The 20,070-nt window shown below is 34.4% G+C and overlaps 3 protein-coding genes across 12 annotated transcripts; all 3 read right to left on the bottom strand.

Moving 5' to 3' along the window:
• Positions 1-1,503: 1,503 nt before the first annotated feature.
• LOC135142028 (alpha-tocopherol transfer protein-like) lies at positions 1,504-4,353 on the bottom strand. Of its 4 annotated transcripts, none has more exons than XM_064073668.1 (7): positions 4,219-4,353; positions 4,095-4,144; positions 2,452-2,726; positions 2,142-2,394; positions 1,977-2,087; positions 1,816-1,921; positions 1,504-1,765 (listed from the first exon to the last, which is right to left on the bottom strand). In XM_064073668.1, the coding sequence occupies exons 1-7, from the start codon at positions 4,271-4,273 to the stop codon at positions 1,614-1,616; spliced, it is 1,002 nt and encodes a 333-aa protein (XP_063929738.1). In that variant the 5' UTR covers positions 4,274-4,353; the 3' UTR covers positions 1,504-1,613. The 4 variants fall into 4 exon arrangements, with proteins under 4 accessions (XP_063929738.1, XP_063929736.1, XP_063929737.1 ...); XM_064073666.1 differs by having other exon boundaries at positions 4,095-4,151; positions 4,219-4,341; XM_064073667.1 differs by lacking the exon at positions 4,095-4,144 and having other exon boundaries at positions 4,219-4,341.
• Positions 4,329-19,594, bottom strand: LOC135142031 (alpha-tocopherol transfer protein-like). 3 transcript variants are annotated; one of them, XM_064073678.1, is made up of 6 exons: positions 17,035-19,594; positions 5,741-5,876; positions 5,528-5,684; positions 5,114-5,477; positions 4,962-5,064; positions 4,329-4,534 (listed from the first exon to the last, which is right to left on the bottom strand). In XM_064073678.1, exons 2-6 carry the CDS (start codon positions 5,859-5,861, stop codon positions 4,383-4,385), a joined length of 897 nt encoding a protein of 298 aa, XP_063929748.1. In that variant the 5' UTR covers positions 5,862-5,876; positions 17,035-19,594; the 3' UTR covers positions 4,329-4,382. The 3 variants fall into 3 exon arrangements, with proteins under 3 accessions (XP_063929748.1, XP_063929746.1, XP_063929747.1); XM_064073676.1 differs by lacking the exon at positions 17,035-19,594 and adding an exon at positions 11,990-12,075; XM_064073677.1 differs by lacking the exon at positions 17,035-19,594 and adding an exon at positions 6,006-6,261.
• LOC135142029 (alpha-tocopherol transfer protein-like) lies at positions 12,233-15,572 on the bottom strand. 5 transcript variants are annotated; one of them, XM_064073673.1, is made up of 5 exons: positions 14,834-15,572; positions 12,970-13,322; positions 12,556-12,922; positions 12,405-12,507; positions 12,233-12,354 (listed from the first exon to the last, which is right to left on the bottom strand). In XM_064073673.1, exons 2-5 carry the CDS (start codon positions 13,290-13,292, stop codon positions 12,239-12,241), a joined length of 909 nt encoding a protein of 302 aa, XP_063929743.1. In that variant the 5' UTR covers positions 13,293-13,322; positions 14,834-15,572; the 3' UTR covers positions 12,233-12,238. The 5 variants fall into 5 exon arrangements, with proteins under 5 accessions (XP_063929743.1, XP_063929741.1, XP_063929742.1 ...); XM_064073671.1 differs by having other exon boundaries at positions 12,970-13,735; XM_064073672.1 differs by lacking the exon at positions 14,834-15,572 and adding an exon at positions 14,041-14,430 and having other exon boundaries at positions 12,970-13,735.
• Positions 19,595-20,070: the final 476 nt, after the last annotated feature.

The following is a 20,070-nucleotide window of genomic DNA, read 5'->3' on the forward strand; positions in this document are numbered from 1 at the left end:
AAGCGGAGTGCGCGGTTCCATGTCGAGCTGGCGGTCGCGCTATCTGTATAAAGGATGCAGGTCTAGAGTGGAAGTCAGGGGCGGTCGAGATGACGTGACGCTGTTGGCTTGGCCCAACAACGAGTGTGCGACCGTAACGGCCTGTTCATCCAGGGTAGAGGGGTGTTGGACGGCAGTGCTTGCGATAGAATAGAATCACCGTCGTGGGGGGAGAACATCCACGACCAGGAGCCCCAAGCTCCTCCATATATTTTGTGTTTTATTTAGCGGTAGTTTTCCAACCTTAGGGTCCACCACTTGCATCCGAACGCATCCCGCCACTTTTTAAAAACACAATGTACGATACCATTTTGTTAGACGATCACAGCCAAGGTCAAATTTTGGAATTTCTGAATTTTTCGCGGGTTTTTAAAACCTGCTCACATGTCATTTTTAAGGCGGGAAGTTTGGGTTAACACAGTTTATTAAAATGAAGTGGTATTAATGCGACTTCAGATGATATTCAAATATTATCATCCAAAGTGTAATTCTGATAAATGGGTAAAAACACCACCAGTGTCTCAATTCCGATAACAAAAGTCAATAATGTTTCTTTTGTAATTTCCAGAGTTTTGTAAACTGAAAATTCGTAAAATTTATAAATAACTGAGATATTGACTTTTAAAGATATGTGACGAAAAATTTCACTTCACCAAAATTTTAAAAAGAGTAATGATGATAAATTGTTTTTAAAAAACTGCCATTGTGTCATGCAGAGAAAGTTATTGACACGTTATACATGTTTCTATAAATGATTATAGGGTCGCAGTAGGTCATGCAAGCGTGCCGCCTATCACTTTACGTGTATTTTACTTGTATGCCCAAGGACGCATGACAAATACCACACGCATCTGTATAACTGGTTGCCTAAATGATTCATACCGTATGTTATTAACAAATAAAACTCACAATAAAAATAAACAAATTTACTGTGATTAAACATCTTTTCTTATTTTCAAAAATGTTCTGTAACATCCTTTCGTTAATGTTTTGGACCCATTGTTCACTTTCATATTGCAAGTCATCAACCTCAGATACTGATGGTCTTCTAGGGGATAGGTGTCAACAAAAGTGTTGACACTGCCAGTTCGAACAAATCTATTGATTACATCTCTAATGTGAGTGTTTAACGTTTCTTGAACTTGCAAATCACGGTATTTGGCCAGATATTCTTGCTTACAAGCGGTTACCGAATACACAAACTCTTCCATTTGCGATAGGAGGTACAACCGTACAACTTTGGTTTTAATTTTTTTATTTTTTTTCTAATTTTAATAATTAATGAGGTATCGAGCAACACGCGCTTAGTAACTCACCCCACGCTGATAGAAGGAAAAATTTGCTTGCACCATTTCAATTGTAAAATTAATCTTTATTGAAAAAAAACTTCCTGAGGTGCTTGTGGTCTTTATTGTGCAAGTGAAATTTTATGTAAATAACTCTAATTACATATATTTTGCTAATTAAATTTTACTCTAACAGTCTATAATATATTCTGTACAATAAGTAACAGAAAAGAACGCAACTACAACAAAACTATCAACAAAAACAATTAATACTAAACTATTAACACTTCAATCGACTTCTAACTTTTTGAATGTGCCATCAACACCAAAAATCTCTCCAGCATTTTTCGGTTTTCCTGGACGTTTACTTTCATCTACTTTCAACGTATCTAACCATCTAAAAAAATCCATATTTTCCAGAAGATTTTTCCTGTTTTGCTCTAAAATTAAGTCAGTCATATTACAATAAAAAAAACAAGTATGTATTTACCATGTAGAGTAGCTAGTGAAGGACCTTCACCACCATAGTCTTCAGGCATAATTTCCTTTGGTACGAACTTGAACAAACTCTCCATAGAATCCGTATGGAAATTTAACTAAAAATGGTTAAGGTATATTTTTTAATGTGAAAGGTGCTTGGTTTGTTTTTACCAGTTGAACCAGCTCTTTCTTCATGAAGGGTTTTACCATTGCCATTATCTTGTCCATGAACGGAACGACATTAATGTAATGTACTCCTTTAATACGGATGGGGGCAGCTTCCTGAAATTTGTGTTTTAACGATCAAAGATAATATAACTAGCGTTAATTACGCACCTGAATATAGAACAAATGTTTCTTAATTGCCACCAAATTAAATCTGGTAAGGTGTCCGAAAGCCAACCCTTTCATATCAAAAACCGTTATGATACCCGTGCTGGTACCTTTCTGGTGCAGACTGAGCATCAAAGTTAAGTCAGAAAAATTAATTTGACTGACGTTGTGGTAATGTTCTGGGTTAGGATCTAGCAATTTCATTACTATCACACTGTAACCTTCTGGAGTTTTCTTGGGTAGAACATTGATGGTACTATAGAGATAAAAAAATGTCTATTATTACCGCACTTACAGGTAAGTTAAACATTACCTTACTGATAATTGTTGCTTAAGAGTTTCTACGCTTGGCGTACCAAAAATATCAGGACAGAGAGTTCTGACAGTGAAAAAATTATCAATGGCCGTTTTGGCAGCTTCCAGACGATAATAACAACTTTGGAGAAAAAGGACTAGTTGAAGTTCCGTCGCTTTGGGTAAATGTGGTTGTTTGTCCATCCATTCGGCTAAAATTTGAATGTCTTCTCGTTTGAGGTTTTTGTCTTTTTCGTACTCTGTTTCTACATCCATTAATTGAAAAGACATTTTCTAAAATCTTGACACGTTAAACGTTTTTGTAGCTGTAGGAATTTTAGTTCGAGATTTTATAAAATTTTGGGTTATGGTTTGTTTTCCTTTCTTTTTAAGTGTGGGGGACTTTTTCTTGTTATTTATTCTTTTATTAACGAAAATGTAAAAAATATTAGTAGGAACAACTATAGTAAAAATTTGATGGTAGGTAAAACAGTTTGATGTAGCATACACGAATTATTCGTTGTAAAGGAGTCAGTCACTCAAAATTGTTGTATCAGTTTAAATTAAATTCGTTTATTTTATTACAATTACTACAGAACAGAGAAATGAAAACCTGTTTTACAGTGTAATCTAAAAAAAGTCTATCTTGTATTTTTTGCTGTAATTAATAAATCAAATTAATGTGTTATTAATTAAGGTCATAAACGTCAATCTTTTGTTGTAATATTAGTGTACATGTAATTGTGTTGTGTAAGTATTTATTGTTTATTAAAGAAAAGTAGTCATTAATTTAACTAATTGCTATTATTTTCTGCACTTTTAATTTGAAAAATATAACCACGTAACTGCGGTTTAAAAGCAACCCATCATCAATAATAAATTTCAAGTATAAAGAAACATACTCATTTAATTAGCCTTATATAAAAATGATGACTGTTCGTATTCCATTAAAAGTCTTCTTAAATTATCTTTAATTGCGTTGTGGTTATTTTCTGTCACTGTAAATAAAGCTTTCCAAATGAATCATTTACAGCTGAGGCAAAAGTCGTTAATACTCGGTACTAAATTAGTGGAAATGTATTTAATGTTGCATCGAAAAGTAGTTTATTACAAATTAAAGAACAAAGGCAAGACTGATTAGAAATTTTGTCATAGGTATTACAGTTTTAATTTGAACGTTTTTAGATCGTAAATTAACACATAAAAAAGCACAAAATTTTTTCAGAAAATGACGCCAAAAAGTCATTACCTACGCTATTTTCTATTCTATTTCTGTTTCATTTTAATGCATTTGTATGTCAAGTCATAAAAATTTTTGCAGAAAATACATAATCTTTGTGATTTTTTTGAATGAATTGACACAAAATAGTTATGATTTCACCTTATGACTGAATTTAACTTCTGGGGTAAAACCAAGAAATGCTACTGAGAGAACAACATTTATTTCAGTATTAGTATTTGCATGATGTGCAATTTTTCGTGTTAAACATTTCCTTAAATTGAGCTTTTATCTTACTAGAATATTTTCACTAATAAATAATACTGCAATATGTAAATTCCAAGTTTCTGATATGCGCAAAAATACAGCAGCTACATTTATTTAGTAGTTAGGCTGCTGAGCAGTACTCTATATCTGATTGATTTCTGATAAAGGGAAATTACCTTTTTTGTATGGGACACTATTTCAATATTATAATTCCGCGTGTGAATTTCTGAAAACTAATCTAATGTGGTTATTACACGCTTCAAATGTACTGCAAACTATAACAAACAATAAACTACTGACCTGGTAATTGTGTATCCAGTGCTGCACGTCCTGTTGGTGAATTGAAACTGACCATGAAAAAATAATGTACCTGTCATTAAGGCTATAGTCATCGTAAATTAGAACATTACTAATGATCAACATAATATATTGTTACTACAGTTATAATTATTACATCATATGCATCAGTCTATTTCTAATTTCTTGAAAGTACCCTCAACCCCAAATATATCACCAATATTTTTTGGTTTTCCAGGTCGCTTGCTTTCATCAACTTTTTGAGTTTCTTCCCATTCGAACAAAGCGGTATTGTTGCGCAAATCACCTTTAATTTTTTCTACAAAAAAGTGTCTCTGTTACGTAAGAGTCCGTATATTTTGAACATTATTTTTGTATCCACTCAAATTTTATTTCAGTTTTTTCTGTAGCATACTGCTACATGTGTTTCGGTATATAGTAGTACCTTCACCAGGCAGATGAACTTCAGGAAAAAGTTTAAAGTACCAAGTGTATGAAGACATCTTAATTGCGGTTAATAATTATAATTCATCATCATTATTATTGTTTGTTTAATGTTCATTTTGTGTATTGCCTAAATAATGCTTTGCCATTTGTTTCCTGTGGGTCTCATTCTCTATTAAAATAAAACCCCTATATTTTTATTCAAGGTTATCCGTTACTGTGCCACTATACCGGCTAGCCCTCCACAATCATATCATAAAATTTTAATGGATACAAAAATAACGTTCTGGGTATAGACTTACCGTGTAAAATAGGTACAGCCTCTACAGACCCGCCGTATTCTTGTGGAAGACAATCTTGCGGAACGTATTTAAACAATTCGTCTACAGTTGTGTGCAAAAATAACTAAAACAAACTTATGAGGTCAGAAATAAATTTCCCATTACATAATTACCACATCCATGAGTTCCTTTTTCATGAAGGGTCTCATCAACGCTAGAATTTTATCCATAAACGGGACAATATTAACAAAATGTAAGCCCTTCAATCTCACAGGCAGGGCATCCTGAAGGTAGAATAATAGCTTCTTCATGGTAATAGGCCCTAGTTTAGCTAAATGTGGGAAACTTATCCCCTTCATATCAAAAACGATCAAATGACCTTTTGATGTCCCTTTCTGGTACAAATGTAACATGGAAATCATATCAAAGTATCGGCACTGATCAACAAATATATATTTATCAGGAGTAGTATCTGTTAATTTGACGAAAAAAATTGTACTACCATCAGGCGTTTCTTTGGGAAGGGGTGTCATAACGCTAGAGCGGCACCAATGTTTAAATTATCAAAGTAACCGAATTGTACTTACCTCACATGTATTGTTTCTTTCATAGGTCCTGTTAAGGGATTCCTATTCCCAAACATTTCAGGACACAGAGCTTTGACAGTGAAGTAGGTATCAAGGGCAGTTTTTGCCGCTTCATTACTATAATAGCAACTTTGTAGGAAAAGAATGGCTTGCAGTTCTGCAATTTTGAGTTGACATTTATGAAAGGTACGACTTTTAAATAGGACCACTTACCATTAATTTTTGGTAGATGTGGCTGCTTGTTAACCCAGGTCATAAATAACTCAACATCCCCTTGTTTCAAATCTTTGTCTTTAGCGTACTCGCTCTTGATATCAATCAAGTTGAGGGTCATCGTGAACTGAGGTACCTACAATGGTCAAGGGCAAAGTGTAGTGCTTTCTTATGTTCGTGCGTTTGAGAAATCATTCTGATTGGTTAAAATATATGAAATATTTTTAGTCAAGGTTTATTTTTATTCTAACGAATACGGAACTACCTGGTTGTGAGTGAACGATGCACTTTCCGAATAACCGGTTAGAACGGAATTAATTTCCGTGTAGTTAATTTAGTTTTTAGTGATAGTTTTTGTGTATTTACAAAGAAGCTAAAGATAACGCAGCACGACAAAATGAACCTTGATGATTTCGCTATTTGGTGAAAAATTTAAAAAGCATGCATCGACTAGGTTGTGCATGTATATATTAATTCGCAGGAACTGAAATAAAGCACGGCGTAATAAACAAAACAAAACAAGAACATACGTTATTGCACAATCGTAAATGTTGTTATCGGGTAAAAAGTAGTAAAAAATATTGACATGCGGCGTTAATTTGAAATATTTCAGCACGGATAAATTGCGTGTTCTAAAATCGGTCGTAGGTACTTAATTAAAATAGGAACTCATAACCATATCATATGTATTTGAAAAACGAATTATATTTTTTGTTGAATGGTTGTATAAATTAGGTGCGCACGTATGTGAACACTTTCTTCACAAATTACAAATTAATAATACGTGTAAAGGTCATGAAATGCGCATTCCTTATTGAGTTTTAATGAGGTTTACGTTTAGTTCCTTACAAATTTGGTAAAATTTTGGGTTTTAAATTTTTAGATCTAATAAATAAGCTGTACAACAAGTATATATTAATCTACAGATTATATGCAAATTCATTTTTTAACTTTTTTAGAAGCTAAAAATTATAAAATTTAACTGGAGTGCCAATGTTATTTTAAATTACGAATTGTGACGTGTTAAAACACTTAAAACTAAACTTGTGCATATTCTGTCATGAAGTTACAAATAATTACACACGTTATATTCACGACCTTTTTAGATGTTAGTAGATCATGTATTTTTTTTTAATAGCTACTATGACTCACTGACATGTTTTTTTAATGTCATATCTCACATGTATCTTTCCCGCATGCTATATTTTACATATATACTGACAAGAAAAAAACCGGCCACCATGACATGTTTCGCAAAAAAACTTTAAAAATTATTTATTTAACTAACCAGTGATTGTTATTTTATTTAAAGAACAAGTCACTATCGACACAGGATATACAATTTACCTAAAAAAAAAACGAGACAAATAAAATACAATCACCAGTTAAAATATAATTTTTGAAGTGGTTTAAATTTGTTTTATTGTTTGTAAATTCACAGCTCATGTTAGGAGTTTAATCGTTAACACAATTTAACAGTCATGAGATTTGTTCAGGTAACGTACTTGTTAGGAGAATTCATGAGATGCACTTAGTCAGGACTCATCGTTTGTTTCCCAAGTTAAAAATAAGGTTTTTGGATACTTATACTTAAGTGTTGCATTATAATACTTCTTAATTCCTCACACAAGATTGCTAATAATTCATTTACGGCAGTTAAATCAATCTAAAGTGTGGGGAAAGGACCGTGAAAGTACGGTAGAATTCATAATATCGTGAACTGAGGTAAAGGAGGATTAAAAACTTAGGCAGTTATTATCATCATATCATCATCACATTATCGAGATATTTTTCTCGCAACGTGGAAAGCTATATCACCGAGAAGCTTTTCTCGCAACGCCGGATGCATTTTGTGTTTATTTTTCATGTGTTTGTTTGGGATGGGCTGGGGACATTCCACGTAATAAACTCTCAAAGCTAATGGTTTTAGGTTATCAGTCACTTGGATTAAGGCATCATTTAAGATAATGTAAATTCTTCGTTTGAATCGTTGATAAAGTGTGGCATAATTTAACATAATGTAAATTCTTTGTTTGAATTGTTGATAAAGTATGGCATAATTTAACATAATGTAAATTCTTTGTTTGTAGCGTTGATCAAGTGTGGCATAATTTAACATCAGGTAAATTCTTTGTTCTGGTAGCGGCCACGTTGAAAGACTATTTTCAAAGCAAGTACATGTTTGAACTGTAAGATCTCGTTCAACAAATTAACAACATTGTGGCTTATGGGGGACGTGCATTTTACTCCTTTTATTTAGACCATTATTTGCACAGCGCCATAGGATTGATCAGATTTCTGGAAGACATATTTTTGACGCCTATTTTTTGGAATGACGCATTCGTCCGACACCATTTAGAACCTCCAGATTGCCTGTTATGTTTTTATATATCTGTTTGGGGGGAATGTAAAGGGATGACCCACAATGCAGCTGAATGACTTCGCTTTTAAAATTTAACCAATAACTTGAATGGACATAAAGTATTAACCTCATGTAATTTTGTTAACTTTGCTATTTTCCACCTCATATATTTTTTTTTATCTGCACAAGTTTTACTTCACACCAGATCTTTTTTTTTATAAATTTTTGCTAGTTTTTTTACCATGTAAATATTTTGTTGATTTTCATCATGTAAATTGTCGGATGTCCAATCTTAATCTCAGAAAAAATTATTTGTTGTTTAAAATTTCACGAGAGCGTATGGTATGGCGAATTTAAATGTTGTTTATTGCTCTTTTGAAACTTTAACAGTTGTAGTTTAATATTAGAGTCATTGAAAGTGAACAATTATAATGGAATTAAGGTAAATAACACAGAAACACATGGCAGAAGCGGAGGGTGCGGTTCCTAGTCGAGCTGGCGGGATTTATCACGCCGTCTGGATGAAAGACGCAGATTTTGAATGGGCGTCAGGGGCGGTCGGGATGACGTGACGCTGTCGGCTTCTCCCCATAGCCGGGATCCAACCACGAGTTTGCGACTATAATGGCCTGCTCGTACGGCGTTCTACAATGAAATTGAAAATCGCGACACCCTTATAGCGCTCCGGTGCCGCTGCCGCCGCATAGAGTTAAATTTTGTTCTCTTGATGACTGCTATAATTTTAAATTTGTCGCCACACGCCTGTAATAACTTGTGTTTTTACATCCAGTTACTTTAATGCAGATTTTTCTTTGTTTTTATTAAATTAATGATATTCGAATATTTGCATTGATTTAGAACGTTTAATTTGATTTCATTCAAAGTTAGGCAAGTTTTTTTTTGTAGCTGAGGATTAAGAGGTGTCTTCAATCGGCACAACTTAGTCGCAGTTTTCTTTTCTTTTTTTTTGTCAGTGGAGGAATAAATAATTTTGTGTCCTCCATATAGTTTCTGTTTTATTTAGCCTTCCAACCTTGGGGTTGGAAAAGTACCGCTAAATAAAGTACCATTTGCATCTGAACGCATTCCGCCACAAAAAAAAAAAACAAACAAACACAATGTAGGGTTCTATGTATTTTGTTAAAGGATCACAGCCAAGGCTAAATTTTGAATTTTTGAAATTTTCACGAGCTTTTCATTTTTTTTTTCACATGTCAATTTGGGTTACCACAATTCACAATTGTGATGTTTAACCACAATAAAGTTCGTTTTTTCTATTGTAATGAATTAGTTTTGATAGTTCCTTGTTTTATTTGCGATTTTGTTTACTTTTTAAAAATTCTTGCTCAACTAAAAAAACTGGTTACGAAATTTTATCCTTGTGAAATATTCAGAACTATTAGGAATAATTGCAGAAACAAGTTTTAACAATTAGGTTACTATGAACAAGTGCGTTATTAAGAAGAGACAAAATGTTTTTGTAGCTCTACCTTGTTGGTAAAATAATTTTGTATATGTCAGTGGCGCCGAGTGGGGTCAAGATTTTGGATTATTTACCTCTGCATTATTTTTTTTTAATACTTGTTTAGTTATCAATTTAAATTCTAAATATATGCATGTATCAGATTTAAATTGAATCGGCATAAATACACGGGATCGGGTAGCAGAAGCGGAGTGCAAGGGCCCTAGCCTAAATTGATAATAATTTACCTCTCATTGTCATTGTTCATGTAAATGTTTATTCGCAATATTGGATTTCGCCAGTATAGCTTCAGAATAAATCAGGCCTCTAGATCTCGGCTATATTGGTGTGGTTTTTATGGAGCTGTGGTTGGTGCGAAAAAACAGAAAGCGAAGTGCTGGCGTCGCTACGGTTACTTGTTTCTCGGTTATCGATTTTGTTACGTTTAATTTTTGTTTTCTTTGTTCAATTGTTGTTTCGTGAACTTGTTTTTATGTCACTTTATCGAATAAATTGCATGACAGAACGCATTCTGCCATTTCAAAAATACAATGTAGGGTTCCAGTTTGTTTACGATCATAGCTCAGGACCAATTTTAAACTTTTGTGGGTTTTCAGATTTCTTGAATATATCTTAATTTTGGAGGAATATTTGGGTTATCACAACCTTAAGCAAAATAAAACAAAAATACTCGAAATTATTTGATCAGGAGAAAATGACGGAAGAAGTTAAAACCTAACAGTAAACGTGAAATAGTGATTCGGTGTGAAAATGAACAAGAACAAAATTTTGAAAATGGATAAAATTAATATAGATTTTGGAAGAGGGGTGAATCTTTATAATAAATCGGGGGTTGCTCTCTCTAAATTTTTCAACTGAATTCATTATTTTTATCCAAAATCAAACAATTTCACTCGCGCAGAATGAAAATGAAATCCCGCAACTCATGTGAGTTACTGGTAGTGGTCATTGTTTGAGTAGGACCTGATTCCAGCTGAATACCGCGACTATATGCACGGTTTCCATCGCAACGGTGTAAACAAAACGTCTAAATGAGGCATGATTTGGTCTCCGCTTTTATCAGCACTTCAGCAACGTAACATATCTCCAAGACACAACATCTTTAGATGTAAGTTTTGTTATATTTTATACAAATGGAGCAAGATAAAAAAATTAGTTTTGATAATTATGACGCAAATTTCCGGACAATTTTTTAAATATGAAAATTACTATTTTGCTATGTCCAGTGTGTTTGTAGACGTTGTAATTTTGGGGGGGTACGTGCCGTTGTGCCCCCTGGCACCAGTCGCGCCTGCAAATAACGAGACTTTAATGAAAAATGGTGCAAAGTTTCATGAACATTTTTGCATCTATATCGAAAACAACACCGAGAAAACAAAAACAATTGTATAGTATGAATAAAAAATAATAACAAAATTTGACATAAATGTATATGACAATTAATAAAAATATGTAAGTAGGTATGAATTGCGTACCAACAAGGTAGAGCAGCACGAAATCGACATAAGATATAAAATATGCGTAGAAAATATTTTTTATTATTTTTTTTTTTAATAAAAAAATCCAGAAATTCGAAGCGTTTGTCAGAAGTTTTGTGTTAAATTCGAAAAAATGAGAAAACATTCGAGACGTTCAACGATATTTCCGTTTTAGATGAAAATATTTAGAAAAAGAATTTAATTTGTTTAATTTATGCTCGTTCGATTTTTATTGTTTTATTTTACCAAAATCTTTTTGAAATTTAAATGCGATTGAAAAAATAAATTAATAGTATAAAGAAAAATTTTAAATAATGACATTTTCGCGTTTCAAATTTAAATTCCTTGAATTAGTTTCCTGATGTGTTGTTTGCCTTGGCGTTTGTTGCTTAAGTTCAACGGATTTTTGTTTATGTTTCTTCATGTTATTTTGTCGGTATTAGTTAAAATTCTTAATATATAGGGAAGTTCAACGATGTTTCCGCTTTAGATGAAAATATTTAGAAAAAGAATTTAGTTTTTATTTAATTTATGCTCGTTCGATTTTTACTGTTTCGCAAATATTGTTTTGTTTTAACAAAATCTTTTTCAAATTGAAATACGATTGAAAAACTAATTACTGATATAAAGAAAATTAAAACTAAGCATTGTTAAAATTAATGACTTTTTCACTTACCAAATTCTAATTTTTTTAATTAGTTTTTTCACTGTGTTGTTTGCCTTGACGTTTTTTGCTTAAGTTCAACAGTTTTTTGTTTACGTTTCCCTATGTTTTTTTGTGGGTTTTAGTTAAAATTCATAAAATGTATATGTATATTACCTACTCGTATAATATGGTGATTATGATAAAAACGTTTTAAATTTAGCATATTAATTTTACGCAACGATAATTTGCATATCAGCTTTTAGTACATTCTGGCACGTACCTGGTTACTCACTATAATCGTAATCTACTTAAAGTTCCTTTCTTCTTTCTCTTGGGTTATTAATGTTTTCAAAATTATGCGCTTGTCTTCATGTTTAAATGACGTATAACGCTATTTTCTTTTTCTCTCCCGCACTTCTTTTTTCAGTGACAAAATAAAAAAGTAGAACATTTTTCGAAATACTTCTAATTCAACATTCAACTTTCAAATTAAACTAAATTGTTATTTTGTACCAACGACACAATTTTCTTAGCCCCAACTAAACCAGTAGCTCTTCTTCTTCGGTCTTAGGCTTTCATCAACAACTTGTGTATCTTCCCACTCGAAAAAAGCTTCATTTTGGAGAAGTTTTTGTTTGCTCTTCTCTAAAAGAAAACGTTTTCGATTAGTTCATTTCTACTGACCACTAACGCACCATGTATAACTGATATAGCTTCGGCAGACCCACCGTAATCTTCTGGCAAACAGTCAATAGGGATAAATTCTGCTGAATCTTCAACCGTGCTGTGTACATGAATCTAAAAAATAATGTGTACAAACATAATTTTAAATTTGAAAATACATACGATGTCATAGATTTTTTTGCTTAGTAGAGGTTTAATCAAAGTTAAAACCTTGTTGATAATAAATGGTATAGTATTCACGAAGTGAAACTCCATTATCCGTCCAGGGATACCTTCGGATATATAATAAAGAAGCGCTTTTAAAGCAGATGGCGATAAACGGAATAAATGGCGAAGAGCCACTTCCTGCATATCCAACATGGCTACATAGCCCTCAGTAATTCCGGTCTGATGTAAATGCAACATACATGTCATATCAAAAATTTTGACCTGTGTTGCCATGTTCAAATGTCTGGGATCGGGATCAATTAATTTGATATATAGAATGGTATACCCTTTGGGAGTTTTCTTAGGCAACATAGACATAACACTGCAACTATATGTTAGACCAGGGTAACTATATTACCAACCACTTACGTAACGTCTAAACCTTCTGTAGTTGGTAATTTATGTGGATCTCTCATTCTGAACACATTAGGGTTTGAAGTTTTTACCGTAAAGAAAACATCCGCGGTCTTTTTGGCCGCGTCTTCGTCATAGTAACAGGAGTGTAAGAAAGTAAGGGCTTGAAACTCTACATACCTTGGTAAAATTAAAAGTATTACATATTTCTCCTTACCAGTGATTTTGGGTAGATGAGGCTGTTGGTTAATCCAATCCATAAATTTTCTGACTTGTTTCCTCTGCACTTGCTTGTTTTTTTCATATTCCGTTTCGATGTCAATGAATTGTACAGACATTGCGAGGCGTTTAATTAAAACTTGCTGTTACTATTTAAATATGATTTTATATAGTGCGTAAACTAATTTAACTTATTTAGCTTATGTGGCTTAAGGAATCGTGGTACTTAGTCGCAGTTTTAAAACTTAAATGATTAATCAATCCAGTTATAACCAATAGCGAACCTTGAAATCGCTACATGTACTTAAGTATCTAGTTTTTCAAGGTGATAACACTTTTTCAAAAACTGGAATTTTAATCAGGAACGGGTTTAAAATACCTAAATGGTAGAGGAAATACGACAATGTTTGAAACCGAGGGAAACTGTACGTGTAAACAATAGAATTTTTGATAATATATAATTTAAACTCAATAAATGTCATATTACTTTGTGACCTAACTACTGAAGTAACCAAAGAGTTAGTAGACGCTTATATATTCAATGACCGATTAAGATATTCACCTGGAAGTAATAAAAAATTGCTGTTATTGGTTCTTTCATAATTCATCGATAAATTATCATATAAAAAAACTCGGAAGTATCTTGTTACTAAAAAGTTTTCGAGTTATGGTAGACCATGATGTACGCTGTATAATGGACATGACAAAGGGTCATTCCAAAATATGTTTTTTTTTTTTGTCAGACAGATGACCTGTTCACGGACAACCCACTTTTGTGCGTACTTCGAAGGGCTGACGCAATACAAATTGGAGCTCCCACTTGTTCGAAAGCTTTTTATTAAAGGAATATAAGTTATATAGACTTACATAAATGGCATAAAGTGGATATACTGTGACGGGCTTGGGAGATTTTCAAAATTAACTTTTGTTAATTTATTAGATATACAACTGTAAAACTCTTGTCGTGGACTTTGGGCCCGACATATAGTGAAAATATTATTTATTTGTTCGTAGGCTGGTTCGTGATGATGGTAACACATTCTAGTGACTGGACAAAGGGACTACTTCAAATATATGCATTTTGCTTAAATGAATAATATATTTAATTTAGAAATGAGTATGTACAAAAGAGATTTAGTCATATGAGAATAATTTGGAATAACAATAAATTGTAGTGTAGTTTAACATGCAAATATAATTAACAGAAAATGAACTTCAGTATTAAAACATTTTTAAATAAATTCAAGAAAACCTTATAACTTTGAAACTAAATCATTGAAAGCATAATAAAACAAACATTTAAAAAAATCTAAAACAAAAATATAACAAAACTGAAAATTGATACCATAACTCAAAATTTGTAACAACTCAAATTTTGTAACATAACTCAAAATTTGGTAACAACTCAAAAATTTGGTAAGGAGCATTATAGTAGTTGCGTGGTCAGCGTTCATCAAACAATATAACTGTTTAACTAATAATTACAATGCAAATTAATCTTTAAAAATAGGTATAAATCTCAAAACGTTATCCAATCGAGAATACAAAGGGCGATTTATCATCAAAATTAAACTGAACTTTAAAAATATTAATAAAAACAAAAGTTTAAACATTTTATGAAATCGTGCACATTTTTGGAGATATAGATATAGATACTTACCCCCTTGTGTCACAACACAAACACACACTAAACAGGCAACTGGCTAGAGGACTCTGGTCTTTTTTGGATCTTTCGATCTTTTATAAGTAAAGACCCCTCCAAAGGAGTTGTTTTCGCAAAATTGTTTACAAGTTACCAGTTTATTTGGGGCGTCGTAAAAGTATTTGTTTTTCCACCAAATTAGGTTTAATTAACTGTAATATGAAGATTTTTAGTGGCTAAATATGCTTTTTGTTAAAATTAACAAATTTAGACCATGAAATTATAAAACTGGACAAAGACATCGTGTCCAGCCAAACGGCGGCAATATTTATTTAACTGTGAAATTATAAACCTTGATTAGCATGGTGTGAAATTATAAAATCCAAGTTTCACAAGGACAACCTTGAGCTTTACGACAATGACGATTGTTCTGATTTATACCAACATCTCCAAAAATAAGTAAATTTATCGCCCGTTACAATACTATACAGTTTTGTTTTAAACAATTGTCTGTGGAAAAAGTAAACAAACCTTTAGCGATATAAAGAAACCGTCTAACAAGTTATGATTTTTATAGAGTTACCTACTGGGAACACACGTTAACTAAAGTAAATAACCTGATGGTCTGATGTGCTTGTGATCACCTGAATTAAATGTAAAAGTATTATGAAGTGTCATAGGTTATGTATAGACATAGAAAATTTTACAGTATCTTACAACTGTGAAACAGGTTCAAATAATTATTCATGAATACATTTTTGTTTACAAAAAATGTTAATAAAAATGCTTGATTATGGCGATAGTTAAAAGTTCAAAGCCGCGTATAAATTTCATTCATTAATAAGATGCATTCATTAAGACAATAATAATATGCTTACATCTATTTCATTAGTAAAAAATAAAATGTGTTTTTAACTTTCAGTTTGAAGTTTTTGACAAGTTACAATGTGTTTAATATTCCAATTGTAATTATATAATATCCAAGATAGTGGTGAAAATGTATTTTAGGTTGCGTTTCAAATTTATTCATGCTCTTTATTACACGTGGACCATCCTGTATTTTACGTAAAGTTCATCTTTGTATCAGGTAGGTATCTAATGTGTAAATACAAAATACAATGGCTAGCATCCGAGGTAGGTAAGTACCTAGCTTTATTGCTACCTAGAAAAGTACAAAATAAACAAAAATGTTTACTTAAATATAAGACGATTACAAAAGATCTTTGGTTTTCAAATTTTGTGGATTTTGTCGCGTCGTTATAATTATTGATCACTATTAGCCACTCACGAGTGTCAACTTAATTTTCTTAACATTTCCAGCACATTTGCTGTCTGCTGGGTAGGCAACCACATAATTCAGGTACCATGATGCCTTTTTTCCATGTAGCCTATGCAGGCGGCAAATTCTTATTAAAAATGCAGCGACAGATTTTTCAAAGCCAACTTGATGCATGATCATGATAATTATTGTAATAAATTTGTATTTAATGACTTTGTTTATGTAATCTTTGGAACTGCACATTGCACAGTGAACAATAAACAATTATCTCTGCGGTAGCTCTGCCGGCTCTGTTCTATAATTTATTTCAATATTTAGTGTCCAAATTTTGATGTCCGAGTTTTTGCCGGTGGCCGTCACAAAAGGGGTGCCCCTTAGGTCCTGACTTGTGTAATCTATTAATAAACAAATGCTACAGTTAATATTATTATAAGACTGAACAAGAATAGGGCTCGTACATTTTATTCGTAACAACTAAGAAAAAATTGTGTATTATTAGAGAGAACAATAAATGGCAGTAAACATAAAGATTAAGTTAGGTTAAAATAAGCGGGCTTTCCTAGTACTGTGTTCAAAATATAACAGATTAGAGAGTTGTTGGAGTTGCCCTGGGTCGTGGCGCATCATTTGTGGGAACCCCGGGGAAAGTGGTATTAATCTAACCATTCGTATTGAATACGGCCCCGGTGTTGCGAATGCATACCTTATCAATGTCCGGTTGCTGAATTGAGTGCGTGTTTGAGATAAAAACGTGGGCAGTGCCCTATAGGGTAGAGTTTCCTGATACGGCATGGGGGTCCCGAATAGAACCGAAAGAATTTGATTTGATAAGGGGAGTCCATCATTTGGGGGCGAGATTCATAATGATGTGTTAAAATCACTAACCTGGTCTCCGCAAGGACAGAACAGGGTATACCGTAACTAGGTCAGTGAACCTTACATGTCATCGAGTTAGCAGCTCGGTAGAAGGTTGGAAGGGGAAGCTCGGGATGCGCCGTTGCAACCAGCTGAAGAAGGTCGGCTTGAAGATTGGAGAATGGAGATGCATTTGGCACTATTTTGCACGGGTTCGGCGCTCGGCGGCCGGAAGTTGGGGTATCGCGATCACACTAGGAAGTGGTCGGACCGACCGAAGGATTGAATTGGATTAGACTGAATTTTAATTCCAATCATGTCATGTTTATAGCGGCAAGTGTTTATAAAAATGCATTTCCCGTCATTAATTGCCGGCCGACCAACCAGAATGCTGGCGAATTCGTCAGATTTGTCGGCCTTGATCGTAAGTGTTTTGCAGTTGATCTCCGGGTCTTCCACGAACTGGTGCAATTTTGTAGATGAATTGCAGTTGGAGTGATTAGATTTTGTCGAAATCTAAAGAATAGGCGCATTCCCTAGATGGTGATGGACTATATTCATTCATGATATTCGTGGAAAGAAATCTTAGACAAAGAAACAAGCTCAATGTGAATCACTACTGAAGTGATTTGACTGGCCGCGGACAAGTGATTGCTTGCTTTGGTGATGATGTTAACTGGTACTAACTCACAAGTTCGGACTTTTTGTTTCCAGGATGACGAATGGTGGGCTTGTTATGAAAGGGACACCATGCGTCAAAATATGGGCTAAGATGGGATAGAACGACCTGGGTGGTTTGACACATCAGACGAGTCACCTTCTTTCAAGGCATTATGAGCTCAATGGGACTCCTTGCAGGTCGGGAAAGGATTGGTTAAGTGAGCCTGGCAAAGTCCGGATGGAAGGCATGTCACTATGCAGTTGGTGGTTCCGGCCATTAGAACCTAGGAAGTATTTCAAGAAATGCACAATGGAGGTTCGGGTGCTCATTATGGAACAAACAAGACGCTTTCCAAAGTTAGGGAGAGATTCTACTGGGTCCTTTGCTGGGAACACGTCGAGAGCTGGGGCAAGAAGTGTAGGACCTGTACGGCGGTTAAAAGATCTAAGATTAAGGCGAGAGGACCGATGCAACCATAGAACGTCGGTTCACCTTTTACAAGAACGGCAGGAGATGTAACGGGTCCCCTCTCAGTGACCGAAGAAGGGAATAAGTACATGAGTGGTGCTATTGCGAGGGATCGTGCCTTTCCCGCCGTTAGGCTTTAAGGCACGCCCAAGGAGCCAAACCACGATCAAGAAGCTTTTCACTACCCCCTCCAGTCCTACAAGAAAATATGGGTCGACAATCCATTCCCCAGTGGAGCTTGGCGCCCGCCTCTAGGTACCCGGTTTTGTTGCCATTGCCCCGTTACCTTGCTTGCTATGGACCGAACGGGCTACAAGTTCGTACCTTCGAAGGTGGGATTAGCTGACTTGATTGGGTACGAAATAAATTTGGATCCGCAAGTCTTTTAAAACAAGTGAAAAAAATAAGTCAACTCTGAGGTAGCCGCTACGCTCCCTAACTGCTCAGTTGACTCGCCCTAGACAACTTATTATTCGCATAGCTCCTTTACTAGAAAGTAGAGCCTTATCAGAACGCAAGTGTTCCGTCAAGTCCCTCTTACGGAGGTAACTCTTACCAGCCCCAGTTTCCCCGAAGGAGGTAGGCCACGGAATAAGTACAGGAAGAATGTCAAAGGGTACCGCGATGGCTTGCAGGAGAAGCTGCCGAGCCTTCACGAAATGCTGCACCACAAGAGTAGAGTGGCGAGTGGTAGAATGGGGACACGTTACTTAGGGACAACTCTGTAGAGTTCCAGGCAGGAGATTTGGTATGGCTTTGTAACCCACGAAGAAGGAATGGTCGTTGCCCTAAGTTGTCACCAGATTGGAAAAGCCCATATACTTTTGTGACGAGGATCAATGATTTCGTTTACAGGATTCGACAAGGGCCGAAGACGAAAATGAAGATTGTTCACTTAGACCGCCTCATGAAGTACGACAGTGACACCATTGATGTTTCAGGACGATTAGAACTAAGGAGGGGGCAGTGTTACGAAATAAACCCATACGCAGGCCCTGTACGACGTCTATGGGTTTTCTACATAACATGTGCCGCGATGATGGGTGACTCATCGTCGGTGACGGCGGTCAGGCGGCGTTCGCTAAAGAAAAGACTGGAAGCGGAAGTCGCGATGGGTATTCGAGAAAGACCTCGATCACGAAACATCTAGAAGGGAAGTTTGGATTTAAATAGAGGCCACCTTCGGGAACGATTATTATTCAATGAACGAATCGAGTCCAGTGAATGTTGAGAATCCAGTCATGTTGCGCCAAAATTATTTTGTACATAATCGCTGTGTAATTAGCCGTGTAAATTTGAGTTACTAACAACTAAATTGTTGAGTTTTACCCACGCCGATTTTAAATTCACAATTATCGTAACACTGTTTTAATTGAATTGGGTTTCGTTGAATTGCTGATGTGGGCTTCTGAGTGGTTTGTGAGTTTTGTAACGAATGTTTCAACAACTGTTCGCACGGGCGAAGTTTACCTCTGTAAAAAATGTGACGAAGGAATGACACTAGTGTCACTATTAGACAACTTAGTAAATGATATAAGGGAGAAGATTGACAAACTTTAGCATTAAAAAGATTACATAAAAACGAGGAAGACAGTATTGATGAAATCCAGGACAGAATAAACGGATCCAAAAACGTAGTAGTGTTCAATGTTTCAGAATCAATTGACGGTAAGGTTAAGAAAATATTTCGTGTGGGAAAAACAAGTACATACTTCTAAAACTAGACCAATAAAAATTGTCTTAAATGATTCCGACGAAACTTTAGAAAATTTGAAAAACAAATTTAAAATAAAATGTGACTACAAAGTCAGCTATGAGTAAACGTTCATGTAAAGAGATAGATTGAAAAAAATACGGTTAGAATTAGCGGATAGGGTAGCAAATGGAGAAAATGTTACTATTATACATATATCTAATACTACTATATTGCTAACTCTTCAGAAGTAACATAGAAACGGTGTTCACGGACAGAGAGAGACAGAAGATGTTTTT

The sequence above is a fragment of the Zophobas morio genome, unplaced genomic scaffold (genome assembly GCF_036711695.1).
Source record: "Zophobas morio isolate AGI-343-1 ecotype UQ-CSIRO unplaced genomic scaffold, CSIRO_AGI_Zmor_V1 ptg000046l, whole genome shotgun sequence".
Lineage (NCBI taxonomy): Eukaryota > Metazoa > Arthropoda > Insecta > Coleoptera > Tenebrionidae > Zophobas > Zophobas morio.

Coding starts and splice junctions, on each gene's coding strand:
- LOC135142031 (XM_064073678.1), bottom strand. CDS start 5,861: ATGACCCTCAACTTGATTGATATCAAGAGCGAGTACGCTAAAGACAAA. Junction 5,065..5,113: donor AAAAGGAACTCATGGATGTG/GTAATTATGTAA, acceptor AGTTTGTTTTAG/TTATTTTTGCACACAACTGT. Junction 4,535..4,961: donor GGCTGTACCTATTTTACACG/GTAAGTCTATAC, acceptor ACTTTTTTGTAG/AAAAAATTAAAGGTGATTTG.
- LOC135142028 (XM_064073666.1), bottom strand. CDS start 4,341: ATGTTGATCATTAGTAATGTTCTAATTTACGATGACTATAGCCTTAAT. Junction 1,922..1,976: donor AGAAAGAGCTGGTTCAACTG/GTAAAAACAAAC, acceptor AACCATTTTTAG/TTAAATTTCCATACGGATTC. Junction 1,766..1,815: donor TTCACTAGCTACTCTACATG/GTAAATACATAC, acceptor ACTTAATTTTAG/AGCAAAACAGGAAAAATCTT.
- LOC135142029 (XM_064073673.1), bottom strand. CDS start 13,292: ATGTCTGTACAATTCATTGACATCGAAACGGAATATGAAAAAAACAAG. Junction 12,508..12,555: donor GCAAAAAAATCTATGACATC/GTATGTATTTTC, acceptor ATTATTTTTTAG/ATTCATGTACACAGCACGGT. Junction 12,355..12,404: donor AGCTATATCAGTTATACATG/GTGCGTTAGTGG, acceptor GTTTTCTTTTAG/AGAAGAGCAAACAAAAACTT.